The sequence below is a fragment of the Buteo buteo genome, chromosome Z (assembly GCF_964188355.1).
Source record: "Buteo buteo chromosome Z, bButBut1.hap1.1, whole genome shotgun sequence".
In the NCBI taxonomy this organism is placed as follows: domain Eukaryota; kingdom Metazoa; phylum Chordata; class Aves; order Accipitriformes; family Accipitridae; genus Buteo; species Buteo buteo.
Genome location: NC_134204.1, coordinates 22,404,557 through 22,424,192, shown reverse-complemented (window position 1 = coordinate 22,424,192; position 19,636 = coordinate 22,404,557). Strand labels below are relative to the sequence as shown.

At 38.1% G+C, this 19,636-nt stretch overlaps 1 protein-coding gene across 4 annotated transcripts in view; it reads right to left on the bottom strand.

Annotated features, from left to right (window-relative positions):
* The window catches only part of ZSWIM6 (zinc finger SWIM-type containing 6), a 111,836-nt gene that overhangs the window by 42,097 nt on the left and 50,103 nt on the right, over window positions 1-19,636 (bottom strand). For all 4 annotated transcript variants that reach the window (XM_075021411.1, XM_075021412.1, XM_075021414.1 and 1 more), the window contains exon 2: window positions 6,685-7,041. In XM_075021411.1, coding sequence (XP_074877512.1) covers window positions 6,685-7,041 — 357 coding nt within the window. The remainder of the gene's footprint in view (window positions 1-6,684; window positions 7,042-19,636) is intronic.

The window sequence follows — 19,636 nt, the reverse complement described above, 5'->3', positions numbered from 1 at the left end:
CACTGATTGGTCTAGCCTGTTTCCTCTCCCACTCAAACACGGATCAATCCTGGGCAACAGGCAGGATTTCTACACTGTCACTTTCCTTCTGAAGACATGGGACTGGGTGAGTAGACAAGAAACTACCTGAGCAAGCAACTAGAGGGACCTGGCTTAGGAGCTGCGAGACAAAGCCCTAGCAATAGCCAGCAGGAAGGCTCATGCTCAACACCAGGCAGAGCTGAAGGTTCAACCCAAAGGTGGTGGCTTCGCTCGGCCCAAACAGGCACCATGAAGCTTTGGCAGATGGACAGTTCGGCCGCAGAGAGGAACATGGGCAGCCCTGAATTTAATCTCTGCAGCGCAGTTTGGTGCCAAGACCAAATCCCATTCCCCACTTGTAAACTGGGGATAAGTATTACTTACGTGCTTTAGAGGGGTGTCATGAAGATAAATTAGTTCACATTTGAACTATGAAAGTGAGAAGCACTGTATAATCATACTAACTATTAAAACCTGTAATTAAAGTGTGTCAGTTTATAGACACTAACATATTAATCTCCCTCCCTCCAACCTCTGGCTCTAACTTCTATCATGACTGGTCTTTGAAATAGGTTTTACGTCATGTACTTACAGTTAAATACAATAAACAAAGTATTTATACTCAGTATGTAGATACAGCCATACATGCTTAATCACTCACTTTTACTAAAATTACTAAATTGCAATCTTAGCAATCAAAGCAGGAATATTGTCCACAACTGTTTGTAACACTGAACACCCAAATAAAATCTGAAAACAGAGTAACAGCGTTTTATATTTATGGACATAGCAGGCTACATGTTAAATATAATCAACTCCAAAGTTCTAAAAAGCAGACACATTTAAAAAAATAAACACATTGATCGTTTATATAGCAATTTTAAGAGCAACTGCTTTCAAAATGAGCAACCACATTCAAGAACTGATGGTGTATATGGAGAACTTAACCTCGAAAAGTAAGTACAAACGAAGCAAGAAGCACTGACTAAAATAGGCTAAGAACTGCCTATATTGGAAACTACTCGGGTGCAGATCAACAGTGAAAATTTGGTTAAAACAACAGGAAGTAGTCTTTAAGGCAAACTGCTTCCCTGATCCTTATTTCTGAAGTATCACAAGAGTTGTTTTAATCTTCAAATGAAACCATGCCAAATTACTCACCCATAGCCATACTAAACTTTTTTGTTTATAAAAATCTTATTAATTTAAGTATACAAATGAACTGTAGATCAGTTGAATTTTATTAGATGTCATCCCATGGCAGCATTAAGGAGAAGAAGACAGGGAAAAATGATTACAAATGATTACATGACTTACTGAGTACTATGCAAAGATTGAATGGGCCCAGCTAGAAATTAATACTGCTGTACACTGACTCGCAACAGAATAGTAATTGATTTTGTAAACTTAGTGTGCTCAGAATTATTCTAAACAATAATTATATAAAAGCAAAGATCAGAAAGTTAATGATTCAAAGATATTATTATGCCTTTGATTCCCCAAACAATTCAAAGTTTAGACATAAGTCACTTCATGTTGTACTTAATTTCAGAACTCTTGGGTGGAATATAACACCTGTTCAGCAGCGCACGGCAACTGCTGTGAAGCAGCTAGCACTAATAACAGAAAATATAAAGACAGGACAGGCTAGTCTAAGTTACTGAGGAAAGTTAATAAACCGCCAACAAGTTTTTAACTTCCAAAACATTCTTTACCTTCCATCTGCACATACAGCAAAATGCATAAACTTAACTGCTGACAATATCTAAACTCTCTTGCTAAAATCCAGGTGTCACAAACATTATATAGCAAGCAATAAGTTTCAAAGTCTACTTATGTGTGGCAGTTAGAAGAACTTTGTTATCAGTACAGACTAGCATGAAATTATTTTCATTTATTTTTACCTTCCATGTCTCAAAACAAAATCTCACTATTTATCTTCTATATAAGTTTTATTTATTGTTTAATGTACCCAAAAAAACCTTTCCTAAAAATATGAATTTCCTACATTATTTTTTCATGTTATTTTGGAGCTATTGATCTTTCATTTTATTTTATGTTGCGCTACTTCTACTTTGGTTTCTGAAATTTCTCTAGTATTGTCTAGTCTTGTTGTTACTTCCTTCCCAAATCTGTTCACTAAACAATTCTCGTACTAAGCATTGGTGCACTTCACTTTCATCCTTCTTGAAAGGAAACTCACCTGCCATTTCCTACATTCTTTTGCAACTAGTCCCTCAATCAATTTTGCCAGTTTAAGCAGGGCCATAAGGAAGATCCCATCATTGTTTTAATAATGTATCTTCTTTAACATTACATGTTCCCCCTTGTAGTAGATCAGCAATACACTGTATTCTGCTGTTCAGCTCTAGCCTACCCTCCAATTTTCCACTAAATTCCCATCATTTCAGTAAAATACACTAAGTTCATATTAACACATATTCACCTGTACCTCTGGATTGCCCTTTGGAAATTACAATATATAGGAACAACATTAGATATTCTGAAATTTTCTTTTAAAGCAATTTTTTTGATAGATGCTTCCTTCTTGGCTGCCTCCACCGGCACTCCTAATCTATGTTAGGGAGTAATGTTTGAAGAGGATGGTACCAAGATCTGCCTTGACAAATACAGGAATAACTACCTAGGTACCTCTGCTTCTAAGACAAATGTACTGAAACTGGTTTCTCCCAGGTCCTCCCTCTTAAATTTTAGTTCATCTGCATGTGGTTTTGTACTGGCAAGTGACTCATATTGTGAGTCAAATAATCGGAGAATGGGAGAAAGTCTGGAGAAATCTGTGTACTTCTCAAAGCAGAAATTGCAACAGCAGCACTAAACACTCGGGAAATAAACAGTACAGCTTAAAAGGTAAAAATGAAATTAGTTTGCTAGGCTGTCCTTACACCAATAAAAAGGCAGACCCTTTTTCACTGTGCACATAATAGCAAATCAATGCTAATATGAGATTAATATGCAATCAGACCTCCTCCCTATCCCACCTCCCCATCTTGCAGTTACTTTCTTATGTCCACATAAATTCTAAGGAACATAGTTTGACCTTCCAACCAATTTATTTAAGTGATTTTCATACCTAAGAAAAGACAGATCCAAGATGACAAGCCTGGCTGATAATCTGTCATCCTGACTGTTCTCTTCCTAGCCTTACACACCTGCCAGCTTCTTCTGCCACAATGGTACAAAAATTAACAGGGAGGAAAAAAGCCTCAGCTAAGCAGGATCCAAATCTACATCCAGCTTCCTGAGTCAGCATCCCAAATTAAACCAAATGTGAAGCCAACAGTTATGCAGCACAGACATCAGGATATCGGTATGAATACCTACAACTGTCTTCAGTAGAGAAGATTAGACCACACATCTCCAGCTTTGAAATCAGGAACACGAACTGCTGTAGCAGTGCCACATGAGAAAAATCAGAACACAAGTAGTCCTCTCAAATGTAAGAGGTGCTTTTGTGCTCTAAAAACATGCAAAACCCTCCTGTAATATAATCACCACCAAGTAAAAATTAGCATGGCAAATACAGAAGAGGATTCCCAATAAATCACTCTACCCTCCTGACGAAGTTAGTGAATAGACACCGCATTCCTGCGCTTCTAACAGCATCCACTTATTTCTTCCTGCAGTGAGGCTCAGTCATGAAGCAAGAAAGGGTATTGCAACACTTGTATCCACCAAGGAACTCAAAGCAATTTGTCATTTCAAAACAGGTCAGTGTAACTCACTTCACTAGTTCCCCCCGGTAACCTCCTGCACAAGGAAGGTGGCCAAAGGCACTCGTCGAATGCTAAGACAGAATTTTGAGCAAATGAACAACTATCCAATTCACCTTTTGTGAAAGAAAAGTACTGCAGAGTTGTTTCATCTCCCCAGCCAGCTTATAAGCAAGTCAACAGGACCACCGTGGTCAGAGATCTTCAAGGTCCCGGATCATTCTTATGTACAAATAAACAGTATTCAAGAGCTGATTTCTTCTGCCTATTGCTGGAAATATATGAAAACTAAAACTAGTACAGCCACTACAAGAGAAAAAAAAAATTTTAAAAAATTGAAGTTTTTATATAAAAAAACCCTGAAATCATAACAACCACTAGGCAACATTGAAAAGAATTCCCTCATCTAACTCCAGATTTAAGACTTCCCTTCTATCAAAGCTGTTTCTGGTGTTTCTGTGCTAGGTATCGTCTTACTTTTATAAGGAAGTTTTTATAAATTTTTCCTCTTACTTACCTGTGCCTTCAAGCACTATTTGATATAATTCCTCTTCAAACACTAGTTTAGTGAGGTTGAACTGTTCAAAGCAAGACAGGTCTACAAGACATTTTCGTATTACAAACTGAAAATCTGCAGCACAGGAGATACAGAGTGAATGGTGATCTTATGTTCACCAGCCTATGCTATTCGAACCAGAGATAGATTTCTCCTGGTTATTTTTCATAGATTTATTTTGGTTAACTTTATTGTTTTTAATTTAAGGAATTTGATTAAAGATCAAAATAAAAGAATTACAGTATGAATCCTAGAACGCCACTTACTTGCTACATAATCAGAGGAACTTTTTTCTTAAAAGACTCTTGTGAATTTTTAACACTGTAAACATACCAATAAAAAAAAAAAAATCAGACCACGGTTTTATGGTAGTCTGAGAAGAAAAGCAGGAGACTATAGCACCTCTTTTGTAACCCAGCTTTCTTTGCTAACAGCAGTTTATTTTCTTATGCTGCCTTGATTTTCTACTTCAGTTTTTGATATTTTATTAAGAACTACCAACAGTCAATAAAGACATACTGCAATCTCATTTACCAGGAAAACAGCAACACATGTAAGAAACATTTTAGTTTTGTGGATATTTTTAAACTACCCTACTCAAATTCATTGTGAAATTTCATGATTTATCATCAACTTAATTTTTTGTTTCCTATTCTTTTTGCTATTTGGGCTGTAATATAAACATTGAATCTCTCTCAAAAAAAATAAATACTAATGCATAATGAGATATTTTGACAACAAGAAAATAGCTGACAAAGTACAACATGTCTATGATTAGTATAATTACATACTTAATGGTGATCAAGTTTAAGCACATTCTGCAACTGCTTGTCGCTTCTCTTACAATAAGCATAGTAGCTAATACAGCCATATACAGCCATCACCTGTCCTTCCTTTCCCACCTCTGCCTTCCCCTTTTCTAATCACCCTTGAGTGAATCTTCTGTGCTACTTTGATACTCACCATAATTCTTCCTTGCCCTTAATTCCTTATGCTCAGGGTATCACCAACTCTCATGCAATACAAGCCTTCAGCTTACAACATCTGAGCATCTTCCTCTATTGCTTGATGTCCTGCATCTGCTTTACCTTCCCTTTCATTGTACCATCATCACCTGGCAGCTCTGCCAATCACCTTCTCATGTTCTATAACAACTAGAGCAACTACCTTGCCTCTGGCCACATCCCCCATAGCTCCCAAAGCCAAAAAAGAGCACTTCTCCTGAAACACACCATCTTGCAGCACTGCCAGACTGGGTTTGCCAGGGTCACCGGACTCTAAGGAGAAGGGCTACACTGCAGATGAGTCCTGTTATGAGAAAGACTCCCTTCTTTTGTTCTGCCTACTATCTAACAAACACATGGGTATTTTTCTTTCTCTAGTATTAAGCAGTTTGGTTGTGTTTGTATTGCAAATTCTTCGGAATAGCGGTCATCCCTCTGAAATATCTAACACAAGAACTGTTCCTGTCAATGACCAACCAAACAAAGAAGATATTTTTAGATATTTAGATAACTTACTCTTCCCCTCTAAGCTGCCCTTATGCTTACAGCTCTGGTCACCTTAGAGGACATTTCTATCAGGTGACCGTACAGGAACACACAACTCTAATAAACTAGCTGGGTCACCTCAAACCCACAATTACCCACTTTCAGTTCAGCAGAGTCCATAGAAAAGCCACCTCAGAAGCCTAAAGTCACACCCAGCACCCTCTAACAAACATGAAGATGTTCAATACAAGAACCTGAGAGCCACTAAACCATGTGCAGCAGAAGGAGCAGGAAAGATCAAGACTTTTGTTGATGCTGTAGGTTGCTGCAGCACTAACAGGAAAAAGGCATTGAAATACAGGTTCTGTATTTCTCCTGACTTCATGGAGAAAAGAAATCCCAAAGGATAATAAAACTGTATTTAATGAATGAAAAAAACAGTAACACCTACTTGCTTTTATGCTTTGCCATTAAAACAAAGTTATACAATCAAAATATCAGAAGATTAGTTAAAAGAACAGAATAACAAAAAGATGCTGTTGGTAAGAGAGCTCTTTTAAGCAATGTGGCTATACAAAGCACACCACTACTCAGTTTTTCATAGCTGGAAAACACAAGTGTGAAGCAGATCAGGCCCCACGTTAACAGTGCTGGAGACATCAAGCTCATTGCTTATGAATTCTTCTCTCTTTTCCAACATGTATTGCTTTCTAAACTTCTTAAAGCAAAGGTTCAGCAACAGAAACCTCTTTAGTAAACGCCATAGAATCACAGAATAATTCAGGCTGGAAGGGACCTCAGCAGGTCACACTCCTGAACGCCACAAAAAAGCTCAAAACCAAAGAGGGAATGAAGCAGAAGGAAGAACAAGCATCAAACTCACCATGAACTTGATTGATTTCTGAATTCTGAGAAAGAATTTCATCTGCTAATTTTTGAGCAGTTGGCAAAACTTCTGTGTGGTGCACTGTGATCAAATACTGTACAAATTTTTGAAGTTGGTCTCTGTTCATTTGAAAGAGTGTCTCTGAAATGGGAAGATGCAGTTTGACCTGATCTGGCTTGCGGATCCGGTATAAAGAGAGTGCCACAACATGCGCACAGTAAAATATGTCCTTGTTTCCACAGCTACAGGTCACTGAGGTAATCTTGCAACGATCAAAGCTGATAGCTACATTGCAAACAGTTTCTGGCTCCGATTGCATTGCAGGCTCTGTCACTGTGCCACTCAAGTGGAAACCTGTGCAGGGGGGAAAAAAGAGAACTTAGTAATGTAAGTAAAATACCACATCTAATTATCAATAACCTTTTGTTAATAAAGTCATCATCGATTTCTGAGAAATTATATACCCTAAAAAACTTGCTTTAATTACAAATATTATTAACCCTTTCTTTTGTATATACCCTTTTCATCTCCATTAAAATCAAAAGAGGAGTAAAAAGCTAGTTTACAAGCCCTCTTTGCCATTCCATCACAATAGTTATAAAAGTCTGATAGTAAGAAAACATTTATTTGATTAAATCATAGCTGCAGAAGCAGAGCTGCATCTGATTTAAGACCAATGTGAAACTCCCAGTACCTCAGCAAGTTGGCAGCGATTTTCCAAACCCCACACCAGGGAGCCTGCAGCACCTACCAGCAAATTTAACCATCTTTCAATAAGTAAGAGGGAAGTAGTGCACTCTAGTGGCATGAAGCCAGGTCTTAGTCTCAACTCTGCCACTGTCACTGACACAAGTCACTTAACCTCTTTGCTTTCACTTCTCCCACAGAGGTCATGTTAAAGCTCACCTCCACCCAAGCAATCCAGTCAGATTGCTATGTTTGCGTAACTCTTCAGAGATGGAAACTGCTGCCATTACCAATACACAGGATAACAGATTTTTAATACAGAACGAGACACGTGTGCATGGTTTCAGAAGTCCGTATTATAGTCCTGTTTCCCATTCAACATAATAAAGCACAAGGCAAAAGAGCTAGGTTTGCTTGTATTGTAAGAAGGTATGGTATACCATAAGAAATACATTGGTTTCAGCAAAGATGCCACTAGTTGACACAGCACCCTGTTAAAGCAAGGTCTCAAACTCTGAAAATCAGACCTAAACCCACCTCTGTTTGCTCAACGTGAAGGCCCAGGTTTGGCTCTCAATACTTTACCACTGAATAACAGAATTTGGGGGTTTCTTTTGGATTTTACGCAAGGATGACATTGATTTTGGCTCAAGCATTAAGTCAGAGGCATAGGTACAGGGCAATACAACTAAATTTCATGTGCTGTACAAGTATTAAACTTGAATGGACAGTGCATATAAAATCTGGGATGGACACTACAAGTAAGTTGTTGTATATTAACTATTTATAATGGAAATAATATAAAACCACACTCCCTCAAAGTTCAAAACTAATTTAGTATTCTTGAAACACCAGAAAAGTGTATTGTAGGAAGCTGTATCACATGAAAATTAGGTCGTGAAAAAGAAGAAACATGTACCTAGCTCTAGTCCAAAATGTTGTAGCTCCAATTGTTTTAAAAAGGGGCTTCAAGTTACAGGAAACAAAAGAGGAAAATCTCATTTTTTCCATTTGTTTACACTGTACATTTCAGAGCAGGTTGTGCAGTCAGCATCACTGTTTGGATTACATTCAGCTGCAGTACTCTGATACTCTACCCTGAAGAAGGTCATATGCACACACTAACCTCGACTTTGCAAGAGGATGTTTACCAGTTAAAGCAGCTAAGAGTCAAGGTTGAAGAGGCAGTAAGCTGTAAAGTGCACAGAGAGGAAGTGGGGTGAACGAACAAGGCTAGGTGTACATGGTACTCTTGCTCTTGTTTCCATGCAACTCCTGCACAGAGAAGGGGAATGGAATTGCCCCTTGCATCATGAGCTCCTCCCTCTGCCTTTCCCTTAGGTTTTATAAGTAGTCACAGCATGCTCCTGTAAGTGCCTTCTCCCAAAAAACAGAGGCTTTGTTAAAACTTAGCCAGCTCTATTTATTTCAGGTTAATTCCCAGTAAGTGAAAGTTGTATTGGTGGTCCCAAAGAAACTGCACAGGAGATTTTTCTTTTCAATATCACTTTCCTATGAATCATACCTAAAACTTTCTCTCATCCATGAGCTGAGGAAAAGCCTAACACCTGAACACTGAAATGGCCTGTTCCCACTCCCTCCTACTCTCAAGTAATTACCTGAACTCCTATTAATTCCAATAGGGAAAGGCCCAAAGATTCCCTATTAAACCAATTAAAAAAAAGCCTGACCAGCTAGTCCAACAACATTATCACTTGTAATTTGTCAGTATATAATTCAAGCATTCAAAAAAGTTAAAATCTTCCTGGAAAGATGAGTGTCTCCAGAAATACTTAAGAGTTAGCAGCAGGCCTGCCTTTAAGTCCCCACACAGTTCAGACACACACAGAGCTCATGGCTCCCTCTCCCTCTCCACTGAGATTTTTTTGAGAATTCATGTTACAAGCAGCAACATTCATAAACACAGATCCAGGTCTAAACAATGACAGCACTAATACAGTCAAGTTACCTAATCTCCCCTTCTTAAATTACATAGGATTTAAACAAAAACATCAGCTGCACTTGCAGGCTAAAATGTAGAAGCTCTGTATTAACTATGCCGCAGTGATGTACTATGCCTGGTAATTATGAAACACTATTTTCCTCCTCTTTTTCTGTTTGTGTTTTTTAAAGGAAGAAATTGTTCTTAGTAATTTTGACCTTTAAAAAGGTTTCAACACACCAGAGAAAACAATTCAGGAAATTTCAGCTCAGAAGCCCTGGTAGGGCTGTTATAATTTAACCTACCAGATATCAAATGCCATCTTCTTCACTGCCCACAATACTGCAGAGTACTCAATAGGGCTGTTCCCCTCCTGCAGACATAGCCTTAATCTTTAACCTAACCATCTAATATTCTCCAAATAACATATGAAAAGTTAGAAGCAGGTAAAAAATTGATGCACCATGCTTTGCCAGAAAGCTTTCAGCAGCAGTAATTTATAGGCTGCTGAGAAGACAGATGTTACGTGCTCCTGGAAGAAGGCAAGAGGAATCCCCCTACGTGGGGACTCGAAGATAATGACATTTCACTAACAGATCCGAAGGAGCAGAGAAAGTCTCTCCAGCTAAAAAGCTGCAAGCCCTCCACTCCAAGTAGGTATCTCCCTTCAAAAGGAAAACTCCTCTTTTACTCAAAGTTACAAACCTTTGCTGGAAATACTTATCCATTCCAAAAAAACCCCAAGAACACTAATGTTTCACTTTTAAACTACAAAGCTCATTCATTATCTAAAGACAACAAAAGAGTTGCAGGCAGAAAACCATGTGTTCACTACAGAATCTATTTATAGAGCAGGCTTGTTTCACCTTTTCCCTTCAGCTGCTGCAGTTTGAAATGTTTTACTGTTTTCAAACCAGCACGTGACCAGTAATTCAAGCTCTGCTGACATTTTCAATGCACAGAGGCTTTGCATTCTGCAAAAATGCGTTTAGAAAAGCAATTGGAGCATTAAGACAATGTATCAAATGATACACTCTTTTACAAAGTGATTTTGCTTCTATTGTGAACACTCACCTCACACACACCGCAAAGATTATTTAACAGCCAAAAAATAGCATTTTCAGCTGCCGTACTTTTGGTAGGGGACTGTGCCAAAGTGCCATCAGGAGAAAAGCATTAAAAAGTCAGTAAATTTTACAAAGCAATTTTTGCCAAAATCTGTTTGACAGCATGCGATCCATTAACTAAAAACATTCTGGGACTGTAAAGCTGCCTGATAAATGAAAATGAACATTACTACAAGGTAGTATCTGCCAGCTAAGTATATATGTTTGTCATTAAAAAATAAATACTTTGGAATAAACCAAAAGAAACTTCAAACTGTAAGGCTGTAAAGAGGACAAATGACAGTGGCATGCAGAGAAGCAGCAGCAGGTCGACTTTTAGTTACTCAAGTAAAAAATTTTGGAATAGTTAGTTCCACTAATCCAATGGGATAAGTAGTGAAGTTACTGCACTAAAGTATCATCAATGGCATCTCACAATATTAATTAATTTCTACTGTCACCCTGTGCTACAAAGCATCTTCTTCAATATACCCAAGTCCAAGGATACATTTTAAAAAGATACAGACCAAAATAAAACAAAAACTATCAGAACAACAAGCCATGTAAAATGCAGGGGAAGTAGGGGCGGAAATTATGCTGAGATTATATGGTGTTGTGGTTCAAGGAAATAAAACGTACAACACAACTTTTAAATTAACTATAAACAGTAATTCAATCTAAAATTTTAGACCATTGATTTCTTTTCTCTCAGTAATTTAGAACTCAAAATTCTAAGACATTCCTGTAGACATAGGGAAAAAAGGAAATTAAAGAAAAAACTCTCATTCAAGGGGAGCTGCATTCATTTGTGATTCAGTCAACAATACAACAAGCTATTATGGAGTGAACTTTACATGAAAAAAATAATTCTCTCTCAATAAACTTCTTAGCTGCGTATTCAAAAATACCAGTAACATGACATCAAAACAAACACACTACCAGCTTAAAAAATAGCGGGCTATTCTTATGAACATAGAGTAAGAGTACTTTATCAAAATGTATTAAAAATGCATACCTCCATTGTATATATTAAAAATATTACCTGTGCTGTCAAGAATTCCAGGGGTTAAAAAAAAACACTTTGAAGTTCACACTTGCAATTGAAAGCTTTGATTGAAATACAACCATACATCACCACTGGGTATTGCTTATCCTTTACAGAAAACATAAAAACGTCAGAACTGGATTCAGAAATACCCTAAAGCTTAAAAAACAGTGCTTTTGAATAGCTTTCTGCCACATACATTTTGAGAACACCATGCATGCCTCACCCACTATGCACAAGTTATCCTAAAATTAGGAAATATGCTACCAACCGTATTTGGAAAATGGATGTGTTCCTTAATGTTGATCCACTGACCCTTTTTCCATACATATGCTCCTAGTCAGGAAAATGCATGAGCTATTTTACATTCACAGAAGAAACAACCAGCAGATGAAGTTACTTATAGAGAAAAAATATTATGGAAGTGTTTGTTCTGGGAGCTGGGGAATCTTCAGCATGCAAGACCTATGCAGGTAATCTCCACCTACGTAGCTTTACCTTGGTAATCAGAATCATACCCTCTATCTTTAACAGTCATTTAAATTAATTCAGACTACTGTATTACTTGGCAAACACATAATCACTGTGTAAAGTGAAAAACACCTCTGTTTCATCTTGCCTACCAAACAACAAGAAATGCTTATGGAAAGTAGTTTCCAAAGATGCCCATTAGCTATTTTTTCATAACTTACATCAGTGGTTGCATTTTTTTTTCCCAAGACAAGCAAAAGTCTAAACCACGTTTACCTCATTCAAATTTTGTCTTTTAAGAAGTGGTTTTCCTTTAAGATGACAAAGTAGTATCCTACATTCAATTCTGTCTGAACTCTGGAACACTCTAACAACAGATCAACAACACACTTTGAAATTATTATTAAGTCAAAACCTTGCATGCCACCACTCAGCCTGAAGCTAATATTAACAGCCTATTTATAAACCAGAAAACATTTGATTTAAAATGGAAAATACTTACCCATAGTACCTTAAACATGCTGGTAGGTATTATACAAAGGTAATGACAAGTCGGGGGGAAAAAAAAAAGATTAATTAACAAGAGCAGCACATAAGATGTTTACTACATGTAATGAATGCACAGGGTATAGAAGAACTTATGTTTTGAGACCACTGCCACTGAGAATAAAATTGGCATTACCACTGCACCCAAACACTAACAGAGGATCCATCACAAACAACCGCCTGGATTCCATGACTCCCTTTCATAAAAACAACAGTCAGGATTTGGTATTTCAGGACTTTTGCAAGCAAGAGAGAAAGTAGAAGTAGCATTAAATAAATCCCTGCATACACTCCACTGACAACTTGGAAGTTCACTACTACTGGCACACGTCCAAGAAAATGCATGCTGTAACGGTGACAGCACTAGCAACTTGAATAGCAAGATTTATCTGTCCCAACACTGTGAATTCAACAGTCGCATTTGGAAAAAAAAAATCTTCCAGGACCTCCTTCAGCAGACCAAACAGTCAAGTCTGAGAACTGTTCAACTCATTACATTCATTAGACAAAGGCCTCCACTCATCCCTCAAGCCAAGCTTGATCACATCTCTGCTGCTCAAGAGCAGCCACCACTTATCACTGTGGTCCAAGGAGAGGTTATGGATGACTGTACAGGATACATCCATGCAGAATACTCTTCCCTAAAGAGAAGGAAAGCCTGTTCAAACAGCAAATAACACAGCAAAATGCCTTCTCTGCCCAACAGACATGTAAGATCTGGACTGTTTTAAGACAGATGCAGACTGCAGCAGCTCATGCTGTCTGGAGGTGGAGGCATTGAACAAAACATACACCCCATGAGCATGGCCACAAGGGTCCCTCAAGGTTTCACCACTATCCCTGTGGTAAACAACTTGCAATCCACCCCACAGGAACCCCATATGAACTACAGAATGACATTCTCACTAGCACTGCTCACAGCCTCGGATCACATCTCTGCAAGACCTGAAAGTCATTCCAACTCATTTAATATGGACATAAGCAACCCATTTTACGTGTTTGTAGCATTAGCTTTGTAGGCAAACCAAAGCAGCAAAACCTTAGTGTAAATAAGAGGTATGTTAAAAAATGCCTTCCAGACAGCAGTAACATAGAACTCTACCTCTAGCACAGTGATGCTCAAACTGTTATCTAGGATGCTACGGCAAACGACGCTAATGGCTTACAAAGCAGAAGCAGAGCAGAAGCAGACAAGTCTCTTCAACTGAAGCCTTAACATAGTGCTGAGCATTCACTGGAAGCGTGAATGCTGACTGATTCCTGTCAGGTCAAGAAGGCTAGCAATCCATGGCTACAGGCCACCCTCTATCAGATATACAATCCAAGCCTTTTTGTTGGTTTTGGGTTTGGGGCATGGTTTTTTGTTTGTGGTGGGTTTTGTTTGTTTGTTTTTTAAAAAAGGACATCCTTTTAAAATAAACTTTGCTCCTCTACACTGAGTTTAACAGCTCCTCTCTCAGCACAATATATCATAAGAGCACTAGTAACCAAAACAAAAAAAGAGATCTCAATGTAAGCCTGCAATCCCTGAAGCTGACAGGTAGAAAGGTACAGTTTACTGTGAGGCAGCAGCAGACAGGACATTTATTTTTCTATATGACAATTTTTCTAATAACATACCCCACAGAGATCATGTGACAGCTATTAAAAAAATATTCAAGAATGTTGAAAAGAATGTCGAAGAAATCAGAAGCTTTGCAGAATGTGGGCAAATTAACATTTTATGATTTATAATGCATGGAATATAGTAAGCCTCAAACTTTTGAGGGAGACTTAATATGGCTACCTGAGCTGACGGAAACTGGCTGGATCCATCATACAGCAGCTCACTGCAGCAAAAGCATGAAGTGGGAGTCATCAAAACTACACTGGTGCTGAAGAGAAACTGGAAGTAAATTCAAAATGAAGGGTAAGGAAAAAAAGGGTAATTAATACTGAAGAAAGTTGCTAGAAGTAGAGTTACTCCAAAATAATTGAGCTTTTAACTAAGCAGACTGCCCTGACCGTCTAGCTAATGTACACTAAAATGTTTACAGGCGAATTGTAATAGAATATAAATGTAGGCCAGTGTCAGGCTCAAGTTTACATTCAGTCATAACAAAGGCTGGAAACAAGAGGTTAAGACAGATTACTAAACCACATTTAAATTTTGATAAACAAACCTTCACTCTGCTGGTGAACTTCACAGGCCCTTGTTTGTTGCAAAAGGAACAGATTCAGACAGCAGATGTGCAAACAGTCTGCAAGGGTCTGCATCCCGGGAACAAGGGAGCTGAAGAACAAGGACTGATTACCACTAGTCTTCAGAGGTTCAGTAGAAAGACATTTGTTGCTAGCTTTTGAGGAGGAATTTGCTCTACTATGGCAAGCAGAAGCTAGCATCCCTCCTGCAGGAAGCAGGCAGCAGAGATCCACCACACAGCCCAGGGTATCTATCTCCCAAGGTGATGCCATTTCAGCTTTTACTGCTACCTATTTTTTGCACCACATTTGCAGGGAGAAGTTATGCTTACTTGCTACAGCACAAGTATAAATACCACAAGTGGGAAAGTGACTGCAAATGAGGAAGAGCAACAAAACCAAACAAACTCAGATCAAACCTCCTGCTTTTATTAAAATATCCTTAAAGCAATACAACATGAAATAGGCTGCTTTTACACTGATGAAAGTGTTTACAGGCTACCAGTTGTTTTAAGCAACTTAGAAGATGCCCTGTCTGTCAAACAGATAGAATATGGTCATTTTTTGAAGTTACAATTTACACTTATTGCTAAAAGAAGAATTTTTCTGTATTACATGTCTACAGTTAAAGGCTTGCCTTCAACTAAGAATCATCTGTCTCCACCAAAAGGAAGTAACGGTAAAGTAAAAAGAAGTAACAGAAGTAAATCATCTGAGACTGAAGAAAACCTCCAGCAAGACCTGCTCATTTTTAAGGGAGGGAAAGAGAGGAAAAACCCAATCTAACCAAAATTTTTTGTTGTTGTTTCAAAATTTCCCTCTGCCAGGCCAACCACATCTCTGCTCTTTTCATACTCTTTACTGCTGGTACCACGTCTTTTGCTTCTGTCACACAGCTTTACTTCATCATCTTAAGTTAGGGTTCATCTTCACCTTAATTTATACAGTGCCTCTGTGAGGCTCCAACATTGCTTGACTTTTACAAATAAAGCATGATTAGCAGCAGTTGTCTACATGGCTTTTCAAAGACAAACTGAATTCAACTAACATAGGCCACAGAATAGCACAGAGCTTCATCAGAAGATGGGTGAAGGCAAGAAGGAAAAACCTTTAAAAATTACATCCTGCTTGACTCATAACACTGCTTTATCATCAGGAAAAACTGCTTTCTCATCCTCTTGATAAGTGTTTAATCAAACTCCCACTGTATTTTTTAATGGGAAGTGGATAAAAATCCTAAAAAGGAAGACAGCAGCAATCACTGATATAAACTTGGGAAAAGATTTTTTAAAAGATTAGAAAATGACTACTTCCTGAAAAGAGCGTGTCTGGATTTCCACAGCCATACTTAAAAGTTTGGGAAAACCCAGCACAGGATGTCTGAAACAGAAGGCATCCTGCAGTAAAAGGTATTTAGGTCATTCCAACAACACAAAGCTTTTAACTGATTGAGTAATTTAAGATCATGCTCAAACAGTTAAAGTTTAAGCTATGCAAAAGCACAAGCCAATATAATTTTGAAACTAACTGACCTTCCACCAGGAAATGTTATACTTGGCCTAAAAAAGGAAACTGGCACTCCTATTGCCATTACTAGCTGTGGTATAAATCATTCTTTTGTTTAAAAAGGGAGAAAAAGAAGAGATCAATGCTGCACTTGTGCCAAATGAAAAATGGCATTAAAACTCCCAGAAAGTGAGACAGACGTTTTCTTTATGGCCATGATTCCATTCTTCCACTTGTATACTAAATATTCACAAAGTCTTAATTCTTAGCATTTACAAAATGTTTTGACTGCCTTAATTTTTTAACAAATGTTTCTGTATTACTGCAAGAGTTGGAATGTTCACTGACCTGTTTTATTCGTAATCAAAATGGAAGTAAAAAAATGTGGTTTTCTCTTTTAAGTGTAGAAACAACAGTCACTACGTAGGACTTTGGGAGGGGCTCAGTTCACATTGGACAGTAAATTTTACAAGATAAATGTTTTCAGCAACTTCCTCTGGTCACCAGAGCATTACAAGGGATTCCAGCAAAAATAACGAAGTACAACATAGTATTTCCTGACAAAGCAGCAGAGAAAAAGCCACTAAAACCATAGTGTTGAAAGAGTTCCAGGATGAAAGTCTAAAACCCACCAATATCACAAGTGAGTCACCCTTGCATGGCTGAAGCTAACACTGGGGTAAGTGTCTTTTTTATAACTGTCCAGGGTCAACTGCAGTGGAGTCCCAAATGCAGACTGGAAACCCAAGGAAATATTCTAATAAAAGTGTTTAGAAAAGGTCATGCAAAGTTCACTTATATTATACATCAGAATATCCTTGATAACACTGGCACATAGTCTAAACCCACACAAGTGGACATACTGTATGAAATCAGGTTGCGGTTCACAGTTTTTCCACAATGTTCGTAGATCCTAATTCACTTCTCTCTGTTCCAATTATTACTCAACAAAATCAGATCAATATACAGTACTCATGGCTAGCACACCCCATCGTCAAAACTGGCAGATAAGACTTGCCATACTAGTACTCGTCCACATAGACATGCATCACCTCTTTCCAGACATGCCATGCAGAATGAACAGACTTCATGTAAGAAAAATGGATTTCCAAAGGCACAGACAATTTTGAGTGCAAGTTGCTCACATATCTTTTCATATTTATAAAATACAAATATCTGTTAGTTCAAACAAAAAAATTATGTATGTTCCCAGGCCCTAATTTCTTGGCATCTCTGAATTCTGGGAGCTGCATGCACAGCAAGCACTTGAAATAAGTAAGGGTAAGCGTGTGTGGGTGGGGGATCCTGGTGTACACTCTTCTACTCAGCCAATGCTAGCACATTCAGAGCACACAGCTGCTCTTCAAACAATGCAGGTAAGATTAATACGCCATTTTCTTAGAGGTAATTTAGGAGCCCACCCCCTCCTCTAAAGCCACACACCAATTCCCCTTGAATGAGCAAGGTATACCATCCTTCCCTGCCAGAGCCAAGAAATTCTTAGGAATATTTACCTCTAACCTGCAGTACCCAAGAGTTTAACAAGCTACAGTTAGATTCTAACTGTTAATCAGATTCTAGACAGTATGTTAGTATATAATGTGTTATCCAAGCCTCTATTAACATGCATAGGGTTGAACAATAAAATGCAACATGACATTTTCTTTTTTTAAAATCATCCCTCACCCACAAAATCAAAACTTTCCAGACAACAATACAGAGATAGTGAAAAGTTTGGAAAGGCAGGGGGAAGAAGGAAAAAACAGAACTGCACAATCAAGGAAGCAAAACTTCCAGGATAAACTAAAGAAAACAATCAATCTAAGGAAGTAGGACAAATTATACAGCTAAACACAATCTAATTTGTCATTTAGATTTATTAAGCAAGCTACAGGAACTCAGCATGCTGTGGTTTGGCCTCCAGACCAGGTTTTACAGTACATAAGCTATCAGACTGAGGGCCCCAACAAAAAACTCCTCTGGTAACATACAAAATTTCTAACTTTCACTGACAAGCCAAGGAACACCCTACAACTATCTTTTGACAGAGGAAAAGGAAACAATTACAAAACCACCATCATTTATTTCACTCTTACAGTGCACTGCGTGAGACACAAAAACAAGGAGACAGAAAACAAAAACCTCAAGGATGGCAAGTCTCTCCACCTACCAGTGAGCCAAGCAACAAGCTGCTTCCATGCAGTAATGAAGTAACTCTCTCCCTTCCAGATCCCTGCATTTTCTTGCCATTTATTTTTGGGCTTCAGCTTCTGATAATCTATCTATACTACAACTACTAGCACTTGTGATAAACTAGTAGGTGGTGTACTTGTGGAAGTGTGGTTAATGCCTTGTTTTCTTAGCTTTGGTTGCCTACTGAAACAGTCAAGGGTTAGGCTTGCTGATGAACATGAAACCCAGCCCACGAGACTAAGTACATTGCTGACTAATTCTGTAACTCAAGGTTGCTTGTCGATTTTACTTACCTCAAACTAGACATTGGTCTTGTAGCAGTACTAGATCTCCTTTTTGATACAGGTCTTATGCCTACAGGGCTACTTTTTGCGACAAGAAAAGGTTCTCTGTCTATGCTCTGAACTTTTATCATAACCTGCATAAACCATTCCAAGGAAGACCATTCCAAGTTCTTGAAGAAAAAACAGATGTTTACACAAACTCTGAAACAGATGCAGGTAAAGATGGAGGGTGCCCTTTGCTGGCAGAAACACTGAACAGGAACTATGCCTCTAACATTAGTTGTTGATACTACTAATGGTTAAAGACTGTTTTCTGGTTTAGATTAAATTAAGATTAAATTCAGCAACATACTGGACTATTATATCATAACCTTGTCACGTACCTGAGGTTGTGTTGTCACAGTGCACTTAAATAGCAAGACAGAGACAAGATTACATATGAATTAGCTTTCACTGTTGCCCAAGATACTCAGATCAAGAGACCTGATAGTATTTGAAGTAGTTCTCTATATCACAATAAGAAAGGCAGACACAGAACAGAGTTAAGTTCTGTATCTAGCCTCTGTTACAAAGAACTGTGAACTGAAAACTGGGCCTTTAACACTGTCAATATCCCAGGTCTCATCAAAATAAACAGAAATACTTCAAAGTCAGAGCCCTTACATAGACAACTAGTGATTTGTTTTCTTTATACTTTAAACAGTTCAAAAGAAATTTAAAGTACCCAGAAAGAATGCCCTCAATCTTGTCCCCTGCAACAACATCCCCATCCCTTTCCGCAAATCTCCAGCTGGGTACTATGCCAGAGTTGTCCACTTCTTAAAATTAAGATGACGCCTCCCCAGAATCCATCCACACCCTCTTCAGACAAATGGGAAGGAAAAGAACTGTTTAACTAGCATCATGCTTCCAGAAGGTTAACTATGATTTAGGTTATTTTTATCTACTGAGAAATGGTTTAAATAGATCATTCACTACACAGTAGTAG